Below are 16494 nucleotides of genomic sequence, written 5' to 3' on the forward strand. Positions count from 1 at the left end.
TATTACTTGTTTGTAAACACAGTGGTGTAGTGTTCAATGGTGACGCCTCCAAAAATAAAATATATATATATATATATATATATATGTATTGTTTTCCTCTGATAGAATAATTGGAGTAAAAGCGATCGTGACTCAGCAGCTATTTTTTTTTGTATCTTTCTATTATATTTCAGGAATATTTTAAAATCAAGAAAGTCTTTGTTGTATATAAATTATATTATTATTAAAATATACTACTAACTAAATTCTTCAGGGATCAATAAAGGTTATCCATCTACCTTATAAGTCCACTATATATAAGTCATTTATATACTTATGACTCCTGTGTGTTTTTTTAGTTTTTTTCATTTTATTTAAAGATACATTACCTCAAATATGAACTATAAATCAGTAGGCTGTGATTACAGCAGTGCGTCACTAGGTGGTCTCTAGCTAGTACTTTTAAAAAGATGATCTTAAAACCAACTTCTTTTTTGTGTATTGACTTATTGTATCCATTGTGTGAATAAAGTACAAAGTCCAAAACTATTGTTGAATCCTCGTGTGTTAAAGTAAAGAACAAATCTGGCCACCAAGTCATTTTATCTGGCCCAAAAAAAGGCTTGAAACTAGTTTTTTTAAACCCTTGTGTTGCCTCCGCGTCAAGGTGAGCGACCTCCCTGGATTCCATAAATACACATGCAGTGGTGGAGGTTGTTCACCTTGACCCACAAGAAACACATGGAATGAAACAATTACATTTGTTTTTGGGCCTTCGCCTTGACCCAGAGATAACACAAAGATTAACGCAAATTGATGTTGAATCACAGTCAGAATCAGAAGCTTTTATTGCCAGTCTTGTAAACATAAAATATGTATTTGTGTGTGTGTGTGTGTGTGTGTGTGTGTGTGTGTGTGTGTGTGTGTGTGTAGTCACTTCAGCCTGTAAGCAGCCAAGATCAATAGAGACATGTAGTTAGAACTTAATTTAATGAGGAGCTTCACAACAGATTTCTTTCTTTTTTGTTTCCCTGTGCTCGACATTGGAGAACAGCAGGAAATCATAAAAAATATATATTTTGAAAGGAACATGCAATAATGAAGTGCCACCACATTATACTTCCTGAATTTCTAAAAAATGACACAATTATCTTTATATATATATATAAAGGTTATATATATATATATATATATATATATATATATATATATATATATATATATATATATATAGAGAGAGAGAGAGAGAGAGAGAGAGAGAGAGAGAGAGATATTAAACTTCTTCTACAGTCAGCTATGAAGCGAAGTTGGTGTTTACACAGCGACTCTGTATACAACATAATATTATGGCGGATAGAATATTATCAAATACGTTATTAAAACAAAAACAAATGTTTTCATGGGAAATAATCGAGGTGTCACTAGTGTCAAAGCTATCGTTAGCATCTTTACCGTGTTGTGCAAAATTACTAACAAATGACGATCGTATTTATTAAAAATACTCACATTTATGCTGTTTATTGCTCACTTTTTTCACGATGGTCGCAAATTCTTACCGTTACTGAACTGAAGATGAAGCTATAACACATTCTCATGAGATCATCCTTTTAATGGCTTTTGCCATAAAACCTGTTATTAGTACATTTTACATTGATGCCGAAGTTTCTGGTCAACTGTTAATACTTGTCTCTGAACCACAACCGTTACACAAATTTATGGGTTTGATCAGAGTAGCAGAATGAAAATGCATCACACAAAAACAAACCATGACCTTTGTTCTGGAATGTAATAGCATCTGAAAATATACTTATTCTTAAATAACTATTCCATGGTACATGAGAAATATATCCATAAAGCATTAACCTCCTTTTGTTGATAGTAATCATGTTTTGAAAACCAACATTTAAATGAATTATTTCAATACTGTTTTATTAAAAGTACATTGTGATTTATTCTAGTCCTGTAGAAGGATCTAAAATATAATCGAATCTAATATTGTAATTGTTGGACTGAGAGAAAGGACTCTAGTTACTCTGCCACCATCTGCTGGACATTCATTGTAATTGCAATGTGTCTTTATATTGAATTGTATTTTTTGTCCCCTCTGCTCGTTGTCATTTTATCGTCTTCCGCATCTGGGTAACCTTGTTAAGTATTCTGTGACACTTTGGTCTGCATCGAAGAACCGTTGACATTCTAAGGTGTCTGGTTCTGCTCGAGTTTTCTGCCCATTAAAACTACGTTTTTCCTGGCCACTGTCACAAAGTGCTTAGACAATAAAACAATACTCACTTGCTTACTGTCACTCATTGTGGCTGGGACCTGTGTTACTTCTCTCATATAGTATTATTTGACTTGAAAATTATCTTGAGAAAAAATGTGTTATGATTTGACATTTTAATACATTTGAATGGATTTGAAATGGACCGCCCTGCAACACTTTCAATAACAGTTTCTGCTCATTTTAAATTCTGTAAAGTCTCAATTAAATAACAAAATACGATTTCGATATCAAGCAGTTTCTCTCCTACCCTTCTTTCCCCAATCTCTTCCAATGGTATTTTACTCTGTTATTTAAAATACACAAGGACAATATGATTCATCTCCATGCTAGATTCAATTGCTATGCAGACGACACCCAGTTGTACCTTCCAGGCTCCCTCTGTCACAGCCTGCGAGACATTAACTCTTGCTTCTCCTCAAACTTCCTTCAATCTCAACAACGGCAAAACCGATGTCCATTTAATTGGTCCTCTCAGGTATCCTGGGCGTAATCCATAAAAACACCATTTCCTTTATTGCTCACATCTATGAAGTCACCTGGTCAGCATACTTCCAAGTGCGCAACATGAATCGCCTCCATCCTTCTCTCGTGGATATTTTAAAAATGCTGGTTTTACTGCTCATTTTGTCAGCAGACGAAGCAGCTGTCAGAAGATGCCGGACTTCTGTGCCCCCTATGGATGCTCTAATGTGCGGAATATACGAACGAGATCTCGTGGGATCTTTAAGGGGTTTTAGTTTAGAAAGTTTTGTAAGGTAGTTGTTAGATTAAAAATGATTATACACTATACGTATACGCCATACTTAAATTAATGCAAAAAGATAATCAAAATTTAAAGTATAAATTACTAGCCTCATCTAAGAGCTTAAACGTTTGAATACACATTCACAATCAACATTTCACTCAGACTGACACACTGTTTTCAAGACAAGCTTGGAACAGAATTAGAGAAATGACACCGGTTATTCAAACATCTGTTCGTCTGCCTTTTCACACCTGGAGTCGTGAAACAAAGAGCGAAGCGGGACACACCTAGGAGGGGGGGGGGGGGCTTGAAGACAAAGGCACCCACCCACGCAAGAGGGCAAGCTAGGAAGTTTCTCTGCAGGTGATCGAGACATAGACAACTTGAAAGAGCCATTTGCCGGAAGAGACGACCCCCTGGCCGGGGAAATTTGCCTTAAATATAGCGATGTTTCTACAGTTCTCCCGGAGCTATTGAACTGTAAAGCTGCCGGCAGGAAGCGCACCCGATCGATCGTAAAGCTTGTATTTTGTTTGACTTGAAGCGGCGAATAAACGACCAGTGACACTCTGCATTGACCATTTATCTCCACAAAACAAGGTATTAAGACCCGGAAGTGACAGCGAGTTGGAGCGACTGGAATGGACTCCAGTTTTGCCCGTTTTATCGTAAATAGTTATTATTGAATCCTTGACATGCAATCTGGGAATGTGTGTGATCTAGTGTAATCTTTTAACTAATGTTAAGCTCTTTTGTAATAAATTGTTTTTGTAAATTGATTGTCCCAAGTCCAGTTGCATCTGAAGGGGTAACCTCTGTCAAATTAGTTTAATTTCTAAGAGGGTTTTATTTAAAAGTCTATTTCTGAGGTAGTATCAACAATCAACTGTAATTTGTACACTGCACTTCTTATTACATTGTTGTGATGCTAGTTATAATTTTATCCCACGTTTTCTCAATAGAATATTCCATTTTAAAACATTGTGTGATATTGTGACATTATCCTCAGCATACCTTTCATAATTGTTTTGATCTATCACTTCAAACTTTAATAGATTTTATAGTCAAATATTCCTTCTAATAATGTCTATCTGGTCTGAAGTTTGAAAAACAAGCCCCATGAAAAAAAGCTTGCAAAATGAGCGAGTTATGATCACTTTTATAGTGTAAACACAGCATTCCTCTATAGACTTAATGCACTGTAGGAGCGAGTGGCACTGTACCAAGATGGCCGCCCTGTTTACACACCGCTCTAGTGGGCGGCAGCAGTCGATGCGGCGTCTATGTATATAGATGTCTACGGTAACAACTGTTAGATCCTCCATCTTCCTCCATCAACCTCACCATTCCTCCTCAGGACCCGGACATCCGTAACATCAACACACTGATGTTTTTAAAACTCACGTAAAACCCACCTTTTCGAAGTAGTTTAGTCACTGTCATTCATATATTGTAGTATTCCCTGACAATTATAATTGTTTTTAATTTTATCTCTCTGAACTCTTACAAGTTCTCCTATTGTTGTTTTACTGTTGTTCACTGTTGCTTTTCAACATGTCCTTTATGGTGTCCTTGAGTGTGACCTTCAGATAAAATGTGGTTTTATTAATATTGTTAATGATCCAAAGTTTTTTCTACTGTGTAGGACTTGAGAGGGGGATGATCCTCGCCTTTCCGGTGAAGATGAGCAAACGGTAACGGAGGGAGTGAAAGAAAGGGTAGAATATGAAAAAGCTGAAGCATGAAAAGGATCGACACTGGCTGTCAAGTGAGATTATTCCTATTTAAGTGAGTTAATTTCAAGTATAAACGTAAATGCTTTTGTCAAATGCACCAATAAACGTACTCAGTTGTCTGTAATTTGAACTGTAATGTTTTCGTAACCGGATGAATAAAGACGATTCTTAACTTTTACATCTTCCGCGTGAGTTGTTAATGTCGAGCTTCAAGAGTTACATGAAAATGACTTTCACATTTTCTGCTGATGTCCACAACATACCAACTGGTAAAGGTTAATCTTAGATGAAGTTTATGAAAAGGACGTGTCGTAAAAGTGTTGTATTACCTGGCGGCCCGCTACTGGACTGTTAGGCTCTAACTGAGGCACATTCGGACTCAGACATCGACGGCGTGTAGTTAGCATGACTGAGCATCACAGGAAACTGTGAAGCTCTCAACTATGGACCACAAAAGTCTTCATCTTGTTATTCTTACTTTCCTGTGTGTAGTAAGATTTGTTCAAGGTAAGTTCCTGTGTTTATTTAATGTCTGAAAAAATATACAATTATTCCATATAATTAATTAATTGGTGTTTCAAGCAGTACAGAATTGTATTGATGGAATACAATGATCTCCAACAAAACATTGATTAAAATTTGTGAATTGTGTTTTCTGAAAATTGTAGACCTTTTTGATTATTTACTGTTTTTATATGAATACATTCTCATAACAGTTGTTATCTATCTTAGTCATCGTTGTTTTGGGGTAACTGAATTCCGCAGTAATTTTGTCACTTTCTACAAATAATATATATTTTTTTAACATCATGAAGAAATAAACAACATATTTTTTAACGTTACGCAAACTTGATGGAGGAGAAGGATGGATGGACAGATTTGGACTTTATACCAGGTCATGTGAGAGAAGATTTAACCACGCTATTAAATCCTAAATCACATGTCTGGAGGCTACAGTTCAACTTCAAAAGAAAACCACATAAAATGCTCAATGACAAACAATTATTGTCTAATATTTTGATGATTTTTCTCGGGTTTTGTAAAAGCTTATCTCGGTGCACTGTAACCTTTCCATATGTTGTTTTAATCGTGTCCTGACGTGTGTGGGGTTCTACAGGGGGCTGCGGTGGTGGGCAGTTTCAATGCACGAGCGGACAATGCATCAACATCGATTGGAGATGCGACGGAACCAACGACTGCACGGACGACTCCGACGAGCTCAACTGTCGTGAGTGATCCGATGGCTTGTCGCTCAAACACCGCGAGCGAAGGATTCTTTTTCCTTTAACACTTTTGCAAAACTGCAGAAAACAAGTTTTCAATCCCTTTACTTCATGTTTTTTTTTGTTTCTCAGCACATCCATCATGCAGCTCCCAGCAATTCAAATGTGTAACAAGCGGTGAATGCATTTCTCTGGGGTTCGTCTGCGACGGCGAGGATGACTGCATAGATGGCTCCGATGAACAAAGAGCGTGCGGTACGTTACATGGAAAACATACGAGCACGAGGATGGAACTTGTTTTCGATTCAATTTCAATCATTTGATTTGAGATAAAAATGTTACATTTGCACAGACGGGCGGACGTGCAGGCCTGACCAGTTCACCTGTCAGGAGGGCCAGTGTGTCCCCAAAGTGTACAGATGCGACCACATCAAAGACTGTGTGGACAACTCGGATGAAAACAACTGCAGTAAGGATCGGACGTCCAAAAAGAGATTCATAATAACACGGCGTGAAACTTAAAAATAGAACAGAATCCCCAGAGTCACTGTGTATCCTCCTGCAGACTATCCCCGGTGCACAGAAAAAACATGTGCTAATGGAGCCTGCTACAACAATTCTCAGCACTGCAACGGGATCCCGGACTGCAGGGACGGATCCGATGAATACAACTGCAGTGAGTAAACGACAACAAACCAACATGTCAAAACAACTTTGCTTTATGTCTTTTTTATGACTCGCTATCAAACAACCTGAGAATTGTCAAGCTAGTGCTAAGCTAGTGCTAAGCTAGTGCTATGCTAGTGCTAAGCTAGTGCTAAGCTAGTGCTAAGCTAGTGCTAAGCCACTGCTAAGCTAGTGCTAAGCTAGTGCAAAACTTAAAGTTAAGATCTACTTTGGAATAATTTTGGCCCTTGAAAAAAACTGTATTTTTTTTTTTGCTAAAACACCAATACTGTGGTTAGTTCGTCTTTTTTTCTTTTTTAACATACATACATTTACTTTACTAAGCCAAAAGAATTGCAGCTCAGTGTTTGAAGCAAGGGTTTATGGGAGTTAAATTAAAAAAACTTCATTTTCTATCAGTTTTATTTATGATTATTGTGTGAAAAGGTGATGGTTATGATCGGTTTTGAGTGACTTTGAAAAGGACTTGTCCTGGATATTCGGCCCTTTGATTTTGAACACCTAATTCTACATTAGCCCATTTTTAAAGATACCATTAGTATAGTATTCAAATGAAATCATTGCAAATTAAGTTCAAATTTAAAAAACAACAACAATTTTTAGTTATATTGTACTTCAATATCCTTTGTTCCAATTGTAATAATACTAGTTTTCTAAGCACTTAAACTAATATGAACTTACGGCCCTAGTATAGCCCAGAAATAAGTGATACGCTTTTACTTTGAATGTTTATAATGTAAGTACTTGTAGTTATGAGATGATTCAAAAGTAAATTCCAAATTCTCGTTTTTTTCTTTTGACTTAAGCAGTTTAGCGGTTTATGGTAACTTGAACTGCAGGAAAGATTTAATAGGGGAGGCCTTTGTACTTTGAATTGCATTTAAATTGTGTTCCTCAGTCTTTATTGTCATTATACAATAATGCGCGATCAGGATTTAATGATAAGACTTCCACATTTAGATGTGTAAATCTGTAAAAATATTCTGTTAATATTATTACAGTCTAAGGATGTGGTTGAAAATATTCATTTTTAATCTTCTGATATAGGATTGGGATAATTTGACGGTTTTCACATCATTAATCGCAAAGGACAATTAAATTTGTCTGAATATCTATGATAAATAGCATTACCTTGAAGAAAAATGTATAAAATCTTTCATTTTTGTCATGTGTATAAATATAATATAATAAAATAGAAATGCAAAACCACGTTAATCTTTACCTAGGACATAAAGATTAGAGTTTTAGCCAAAGTCTAAAATATTTTTTAACGTTTAAAGCAGTCTTAAATCACTCCAACAATTAGGAAGGAGAAAGTTACAACATGGTGTATGATCCCGATATTTCCTTTTTTTTTAGCCAATCAACACTGTCCCATCCACCAATATCAATGTACAAATGGCTACTGCATCCCACAATCCTTTGTGTGCGATCACTGGGATGACTGCGGGGACTTCAGTGATGAGCAAGGCTGCGGTAGGAACATGGCTTCAACAACATTCTGATATCAACTTGCTTAACAACAGTTTGATTATTATTTATTTTGTGGTTTTCCTTAGTGTATCAAAGCTGCAGTGGCAATCAACATACTTGCAGTAATGGCCGATGTATTCCCCAAATGTGGGTGTGCGACCACTTCAATGACTGCGGTGACTACAGCGACGAGAAAGGCTGTGGTAAGATACCTGAAGACTTCCTACTACAGGAGTTACACCTGTTAAGACGAAGTTTTTTCTTTATAGACAGCAACTCCCGGGATTGTTACCCTGGAGAATGGGGGTGTCCCGACTCCAATGAGTGTATACCACTGAATAAGGTTTGTGACGGGAAACCGGACTGTCCCGGAGCGACCGATGAAACCAATTCCACAGCTCACCAAACCTGCAGTAAGTTATGTTGCTTATAATGGGATTTTAAGAAAACATGGCTATAAGACCTGGTCCCCCTGATAAAATAGTGGGTCAATTAAATAAAGTTATTTGAATAAAGAGAAAACTTGTTGGTAACGTAGAGGTTTCTTAAACAAAAATATACTTTATTGTAGTTATTTCCTGCAGTATGGTTTGAACAACTGGGATTATGATGGGATTCTTAACTTTATTAGTCCATTTAGTAACATTTAGTTGAACATTAACTGATCTTTTACGCAGCGAAACTATCCAAATCCTCTTAAATAAGGTGGCGAAGTTAAGATAAGGAAAACCATATACTTTATGAAATGGCGTGAGATGTGATGATTCAACTTTTTTTCTTTTTTTACAGGACTGGACATGTGTTCGACCTTGAGCTGTGAATACTTGTGCCACGTTTCACCTCAAGGTGGGGTGTGCTATTGTCCACAGGGTTATGTGGTGGCCAATGACAGTCGCTCGTGTGTTGGTAAGATCCTCGCCCCCGCTTAAGTTTACTTTGTGTTCTTTATACTGCATCAATGTACGTTTTTATAGCAACAAATCCGTTGGTATAAAGAGAAGTTCAGTTTTTCTAAACGTTATTTAAGTGTCCTGGTCAGCACTTCCTGTTAACCAGTGGTTTAGCTTGCAGAACCCGGTAGAGTGTGTCCTCTGTTTAATCATGGGTTTTAAATAAAGAGCTCAATGAAAGCCAATCTCAAGACCAAATGATGATAATAATAATAATAATAATAATAATAACAATAATAATAATAATAATAATAATAATAATAATAATACATGATATTTAAAAGCGCTTTCCAAGAGACTCAAGGTCAAATACACCAACAATAAAATCATACAATACAACAAAATCACAGAATGCAATAAAATAAATAAATAATAAACAACACAAAGAAAGGTTTATGAGGGATATGCGATGCGTAACAGGTGGGTACAAAGTCACAGTTGCGGAGGTCTGGTGGAAGACAGTTGGAAACTATTTGGCCCCAGAAAATAAGCTGTTTTTCTTGAATGCTTAGTATAGCTTAAAAAATCCAATATTATAAATAATGCATTTCTGTGTGAACAAAGTACTGTAAATATAAAAAACGTAACTTTAATTAAAATCTCTCTTAATGATCATCTAAGTTCAGTTTCGCATGGGTCTATATCTAGAGCCACTTGACCACCTCATTTAAAACCTCTTGCATCATGCATTTTAGTTTCAATTTTTAATGAGATTTCTAGACATATTAATGCTGGAAAGTCAAATGACTTAAATATGGAACAAAAGGTTGGCAAATATATGTGTTAGATTTCAAATAAATTCCCTTAATTTATCAGTTTTTACCTTATTTTATTGTGTTTTAAATGTTGTCCCTGATATTTGCCAAGTGACCTTGAGAGCATTGGTTATTATAATGCTTCTCATGACTCTTGTAAACAAAAAAACAAACTCTCTGAGGTAAAAGACTTTCTTTTATTATTAGTTTAGTAAATGTATTATGTAAAATAATATCTGTAAAATAACTCGTAGGCTCTTATGAAATCTAAACCTGCTGGTGCACCAACGTTTTTCAAATTCCATGTACTGGGTTACAATATCACCTTGCATGTTCTCATCATCATCTATAAGCAGATTCTCATACTATACAGACTACAACGACTGTCAGATTTGGGGGATCTGTGACCAAATGTGTGAAGACCGTCCTGGGACGCACCGGTGTAGCTGCGCCGATGGATATTTCCTGGAGCAGGGTCAGATTTGCAAGGCCAACGTGTCAGGTAAATTACAACATCTTCAATATTATCCAGCGAAAAAAAAGAAAAGTTGTTGATCTTCTCCGGTTCGTCAAACGATATCAATAACATTGTGTTGTCTTAAACTCCCTTCAAGACTACAATCTAAAGATTCTTAACTAACCAGGTGGGGTATGTTCCAGGTGGACTGCCGCAGCTGATTTTCACGGGTGGAGGGGAAGTGTTTATGGCCGACATACACGGACGATTCATCAGAACGTTGGTGCCTTCCCAGGGGAGAGGCTACGCTGTGGGTGTAGCATACCACTGGCACCACAACCGGGTCTTCTGGAGTGACACATACACTAAAAAGGTTAGTTTGCCAGTGTTTTTACAATGACACGATGTAGTCAGTTGCTTGAAGATGTTTTGTGAAACAGCTGTCAACGTGGTGTCATGATACAGTTTCTTCATATTCAAAGGCAACTAGATTGAACCTGTTTGAGCTAAAAATCTGTGGCTCTGAAGGACTCATTCAATCATTTTAAATGGAGAGAGCCACCAGTTTGCTCCAACTGAAACCTCATTTTTCATGAAACAATCACTAGTAGGTTGGTAGGTAGAACTTTATTGATCCCTCAGGAGGTCTCCTTCGGGAAATTGTTGTTTTTTTTTCCAATTAGCCACAGCAATACAGCAATTATTCATAAAAATAAATAAAAATAAAAATAAAATAAGAACAAGAACAAAGAGAAAGAACAAGATGATACAATCTAAGTCTATAGATAAGATAAAGAACATAAAGAACATAGTAACCAGTATTAGACAATCTTGTGCATCTCTATCATATGTTCTTTATGTTCACCTTCTTTGTTGCTCTCCGACATTAAGTACTGTTCAAAATTTCCCATGTCTTTAAACCGTCAAATCTCCTTATATTTGTCTCTGGACGACTTCATCTAAAGTCGCAACGAAAAACCTCAGTGTCTTATTTACTGACACTTCTTACTTTCTTCTTCTGTCTTCCTGCTCTTCAAAGGGCAACTAATGTTAAAACCCAACTCACTCTGACGTGTCAAATGTCGAAGTCTTCCTCTCCAAGATTTCGTAATGTATAACTTCATAAAGTTCTTCCCTGTCTGAAATCTTGACGAACGAGAGGTTATGAGGGCGGAGTCCATTATGTTGTAATAATGGGTTTCACCATTTTCTTTATACAACGAGTCCCTTGGAGATGGTGACTTTAGGATATTTGACCAATCACAGCAGAGTGGGTGTGGTTATGGTGAACAAGATGTAGTCTCCAGAGAAACAGTGTTTTCAGTGGGCGGGGCTAAAACACATTTTCTAATGTAAATATTTCAATGAAAAGAGAGTTTTATACAAACAGACACATACTGATGAGTACAATAGAGTCCAACATCTATTTAAGAGTCACTAAAAACTACACATTAGTTGATCTTTAAGTTAAAAACCACAATATCATCAGCAAATATCATCATCCTCCGTAGACTTGTTTGTCAGCAGCCTGAAAAATCTGACAGTTGATCTCTGATGTAAACCTACTCTCATGTTAAATCCTTCTGTATCGCTCTTGACCTCAAGGCTGTCTCACTGTCCTCGTACATGTTCTTCACCGCCCTCACACTTCAGTCTAAAGGCACATTTACGATCATTTTCTTTCTCCAGGTTTACTCTGCTGATTTAAATGGAGGGGACATCAAGGAGATTCTGACCTCTGCGGTCCAGAATGTCCAGAACCTGGCGGTGGACTGGATCAACTTCAAGCTCTATGTTCTAGAAGCCATGGTGGAGCGCATCGACGCATGTGACTTAGATGGAGGGAACCGTGTCACACTGGTGGCAGAGAACTTGCAGAGTCCTCATGGTCTTGCTCTGGATCCCACGGTGGGGTGAGTTCTAGAATCATTCAAATCGTCATTATTTTATTTTTTTATTTTTTGGGCGCGATGATAACAAAATGAACCCAAGTGTCTGTTTGTTCTGAACTGCTCCATGTGTGTTTGCAGGTACATGTTCTTCACTGACATGGGCATTAACAGTGAGCAGATGAAGCTTGAACGGGCCTTCATGGATGGAAGTAACCGTCTCGAGCTGGTGAAGAACAGGCTCGGGACTCCAACAGGAATCACCCTGGACATTGTCACAAGGAGGGTCTACTGGTCCGACAGTCATTTCGACACCGTGGAAACAGTCACCTACAACGGCTTGGACAGGTAAATATTGAACCTGAGGATTTGATGATTTTAATGTAATTTATTTTGTTATTTTTCTCCAGAAAAACGGTCCTAAATGGTGGAACGCAGGCACCACATCCTTTCGGAATCGCTGTGTTTGAGAACCACGTGTTCTTCACGGACTGGACTAAGATGGGCATAGTGAGAGCGAACCGCTTCAATGGCAGCAACCCGGCGCTCCTGTACCGGACTGCAAAGCGACCTGGACAAGTGGTGGTCTCGCACCCTGTTTTGCAACCCGTCGGTGAGAAGAAACATCATGGTCGAACCTTGCTGTCATCTATTCCTCATTCTAACAGTGAGACGACTGCCCGGTGTTCCACAGTTTTGAATCCCTGCGGCCGACACAACGGAGGCTGCCAGCACATCTGCGTCTTGAGTCACCGCTCAGACAACGAGGGTCTGGGAATCCGCTGCAAGTGTCGCCTTGGCTACGACCTTATGCCCGACCTCCACTCGTGCTTGAGTGAGTTTATTTGACATTGAAATTTTTCCTACTTTTTTTAATATTTGGAGATCTTTGTTCATCTTTTTGTCTTGGTTTTTGTCTCTTAATGAAGTCACAGGGAGTTGTTGGACTTTCAAGTTGCAGAACTATTGCAACAATACAGACTGATCACCTCATAGACTCACACTTTTGGGCAACTTAGAATCACAACATAAACCCTGCATGTTTTTGAACTGTGGCACACAACAGTTTAAATTGACACAATCACTAATAAATAAAAATTAAATTGGTTTCATGTGTATCATCTTTTTAATTCTCAAAATGAATTGTTAAACTTCTTTTAGTACTTATCTTACTTTGTTCTCTTACTATTTTCTTTGTTTGTCTTTTTTGTTACTAGTATTTCTAATAGTTAAATTGGAAAAAACAAATCAAACGGAATTTCGAAATACAGTGACTTATCACCATGATTATAATTTTTGTCCATAGTTAATTTAAAAATAAATTGTAAGTACATATAATGTATTTATAAACAGACAAATAACTTATTTATTTATTATTATAATGTCACGGTATTAGGACACTGTAATATCCTTACTCAGCGAGATCTTGTGTTTTAAATTTTTTTTTTTTTCAACCCCTGGTCCCTATTGTTAATTTTTGATCATTTAATGAATACTTTAAAGATAGAAGTAATGATCATTTGATTCTCTGTAGATTCTCTCGCTAATAACAACAACTTTGCAGGTTCTTGGACACTTTGAAAAGCTAAGATTTAATTCACAATATTGTAAAACGAAGAAAACCCATTCTTTTTTCAACAGAGCTGAAGGACTTTTTATTGATGGCTACGACCGTGGCGGTCCGCGGGATCCCACTCAATTTCTCCCTCCAGGAAGATGTCACCCTTCCCCTATCTGGCCTCGGTACTTCGTTCTCCGGCTCTGCTGTGGAGTTCGATGGCAACGAACAGGCTCTTTTTTACAACGACAGGTCCAGAGGTCTGGTGTATAAATCCAACCTTAATGGCACTGGTGAGATTTCATTTCACATTTTCCACAGAAAAAAAAACGAGCAATCAATATTTTATATAACACCATTTATATTAGCAGCAAGTCAAATTAAATATCCTACATTTTGTGGGTTGATGTCCATTCAGAACCAGAAAACAACATTTTAAAATGATTTTATTTTAGAAGTAAAAACACTTTCAGTCTAAATTTTGTTTTATATATTAGACACAATACTAATATATTAATAACAATATACATTTGTTTTTTATGTAAACAGTCCTGCCCAGAGGAGAATCATTTAGTTCTATTTGAAAGTTGCAAGCCATTTGTAAGAAACATATAAAGAATACATTTTGAGTCATTGTTAGGTCATGTACTCTGTATGGGAGGAAAAAATGGTCTACACTTAGTAACCTCTAAATCATTCATGTGACATTGTAGTGCAACAGATTCTGACTGGGTACAGAGTTGGAACCATCGATGCCATGGCGTATGATTGGACATCCAAGGTCCTGTTCTGGACCACGAGCACCTACAGAGCAGTGGTGGCATTTAAAGTTTCTGATAAATCCAGGCGGGACATAGTAACTGGATTAAGAAACCCTAAAGGAATTGCGGTTCACCCCATTGCTGGGTAAGTTCTAGCATCACTGAAACATCCTAATATTTGAACACAAAAGGCTTTTGCGCCCATAAACTGAACATTTGGTGCCTGATTATGTTTTTAAGCTACTTGTTCTGGTCGGACTGGTATCGCCCAGCTGTCATTATGAGGAGCTACACTGACGGGAGCAACGCCATTCCCCTGGTCAACACAACACTCGGATGGCCATATGGACTTGCCTTGGACTATTTGTGAGCTGGATTACAACACAATCAGACCGAAACACAAAATAATGTTACTTTTGTTTCAATTGAAAATCCCTCTTGTTTTCCCTTGGGCAGGATGGATAGACTGTACTGGGTTGATTCTCTTCTGGACAAGGTTGGTCATATCAGTATTCACGGAGGTGACAGACAAACATTCAGCAATATCGGACAGATCACTCAACCATACTCACTGACGGTTTTCTCAGGTGTGTATTGGAGTCTCTGAATGTAGTTCCATCAAAGTGTATTAAGACATCGGCGTAATTGAAATCTTGAATTTGAATTTCTGTTCAGATTACTTGTATATCGCTGACACAAGGACCAGAGCCATCTACGAGATGAGAAAGAGAGATGGGGGCGGAAGTGTCGTAGTCAGACAAGGAGTCTATGGAGTCATGAACGTTAAAGCCTACACGCCTGATCTCCACAGCTGTGAGTCTCCATCATGAGTTCTGTCACCTTATACAATTTATGTTTAGGTGACCTAACTTTTGACATGTTTGATTCTTATAGCACGATTCAAAATCTGTTAGGAAAAATGAGTAGAAAAAACTAAACAAAAAAAACAGCTGTGGAACATTTAAATCTTACTGTCTTTTGCTTAACATTTCTATATACATTTTCATGTCATCAATCTTGCCAATTGTGAATTTTGAATATTTATGTGCAGTTCATTCACTTAAACAATGGTGTCAAACTGGTCGCTTGGTACATTTTAAATTTACCAAACTATCTTTGATAGGGTATCAAATTCATATTAACCTCATTTTTACTTGTATCGCTTTTACTTTTTTGACATCCATAACCTATGTTTGCTATCTTACCATAATTACTGACGTATTGATAGGTCATGATGTCATCATGATTAATATTCTACACTGATTTTGAGCAAACCACCCCGCGGGCCACATAAAATAACCTGATGGGCCATCAGTTCACACCAATAAGCCAGTAAGCTCAATTTAAGATTTATCAGAAAAGAAAGGAAAGCCACTTGCAAGTCATTGCAATATCACCATTTAATTAGCATCAGTTATATTGATAGCAGATAGGTCACAAATCCTTCAAAAGATCAGTGGTTCCAGATGGTAATAAAGGACATTCAAACAAGTTATTTTGCAGTAAAGCAGATAAACATCAACAAGCACATCAAATCCTTGGCAGTTGCAATATGGGTGGAAGCTAGTTAGTATAATAGGTTAATTAATACTTGCTTTAAGAAGTATTGTGTGCAGAGAGATTTGGACTAGAGATGCATGCTTCCACAGAGACACTACTCGTAGTCACACATAATACATTTCTTGTCCACAGTGATGAAGAGCCGCTGCAACTTGACTCCTAATGGTCAATGCAGTCACTTCTGCTTCCCAATCCCTGCCAGTGCGCGACTATGTGGCTGCCCATTCGGGATGAAACTGCAGGACAATCATAGGGACTGCATCAAAGATGACTCTATTACTCCGCCGGACAACATTTGTGGAGACTATTCGTTTGAGTGTGACGAAGGTCGCTGCAGGCCCAACTCTTACCGCTGTGATGGATATGCTGACTGCGTGGACAAGACTGATGAAGCGAACTGCACCAACACAGGTGAACATCCAAGTGAACATTTGCCA

General features: G+C 37.5%; 1 protein-coding gene across 1 annotated transcript in view; it reads left to right on the forward strand.

Moving 5' to 3' along the window:
* Positions 1-4733: 4733 nt before the first annotated feature.
* lrp2b (low density lipoprotein receptor-related protein 2b) overlaps positions 4734-16494 on the forward strand; it is a 37794-nt gene continuing 26033 nt past the window's right edge. Inside the window, exons 1-21 of the mRNA XM_087793208.1 lie at positions 4734-4776; positions 5862-5972; positions 6100-6222; positions 6320-6436; positions 6533-6643; positions 8014-8130; positions 8214-8330; positions 8397-8540; positions 8917-9033; positions 10206-10334; positions 10493-10662; positions 11979-12202; positions 12320-12526; positions 12589-12791; positions 12873-13013; positions 13820-14029; positions 14450-14642; positions 14738-14863; positions 14954-15084; positions 15173-15310; positions 16190-16468. Coding sequence (XP_087649334.1) covers positions 4734-4776; positions 5862-5972; positions 6100-6222; positions 6320-6436; positions 6533-6643; positions 8014-8130; positions 8214-8330; positions 8397-8540; positions 8917-9033; positions 10206-10334; positions 10493-10662; positions 11979-12202; positions 12320-12526; positions 12589-12791; positions 12873-13013; positions 13820-14029; positions 14450-14642; positions 14738-14863; positions 14954-15084; positions 15173-15310; positions 16190-16468 — 3151 coding nt within the window. The remainder of the gene's footprint in view (positions 4777-5861; positions 5973-6099; positions 6223-6319; positions 6437-6532; positions 6644-8013; positions 8131-8213; positions 8331-8396; positions 8541-8916; positions 9034-10205; positions 10335-10492; positions 10663-11978; positions 12203-12319; positions 12527-12588; positions 12792-12872; positions 13014-13819; positions 14030-14449; positions 14643-14737; positions 14864-14953; positions 15085-15172; positions 15311-16189; positions 16469-16494) is intronic.

This window comes from Callionymus lyra, chromosome 6, assembly GCF_982586985.1.
Source record: "Callionymus lyra chromosome 6, fCalLyr1.hap1.1, whole genome shotgun sequence".
Taxonomy (NCBI): domain Eukaryota; kingdom Metazoa; phylum Chordata; class Actinopteri; order Syngnathiformes; family Callionymidae; genus Callionymus; species Callionymus lyra.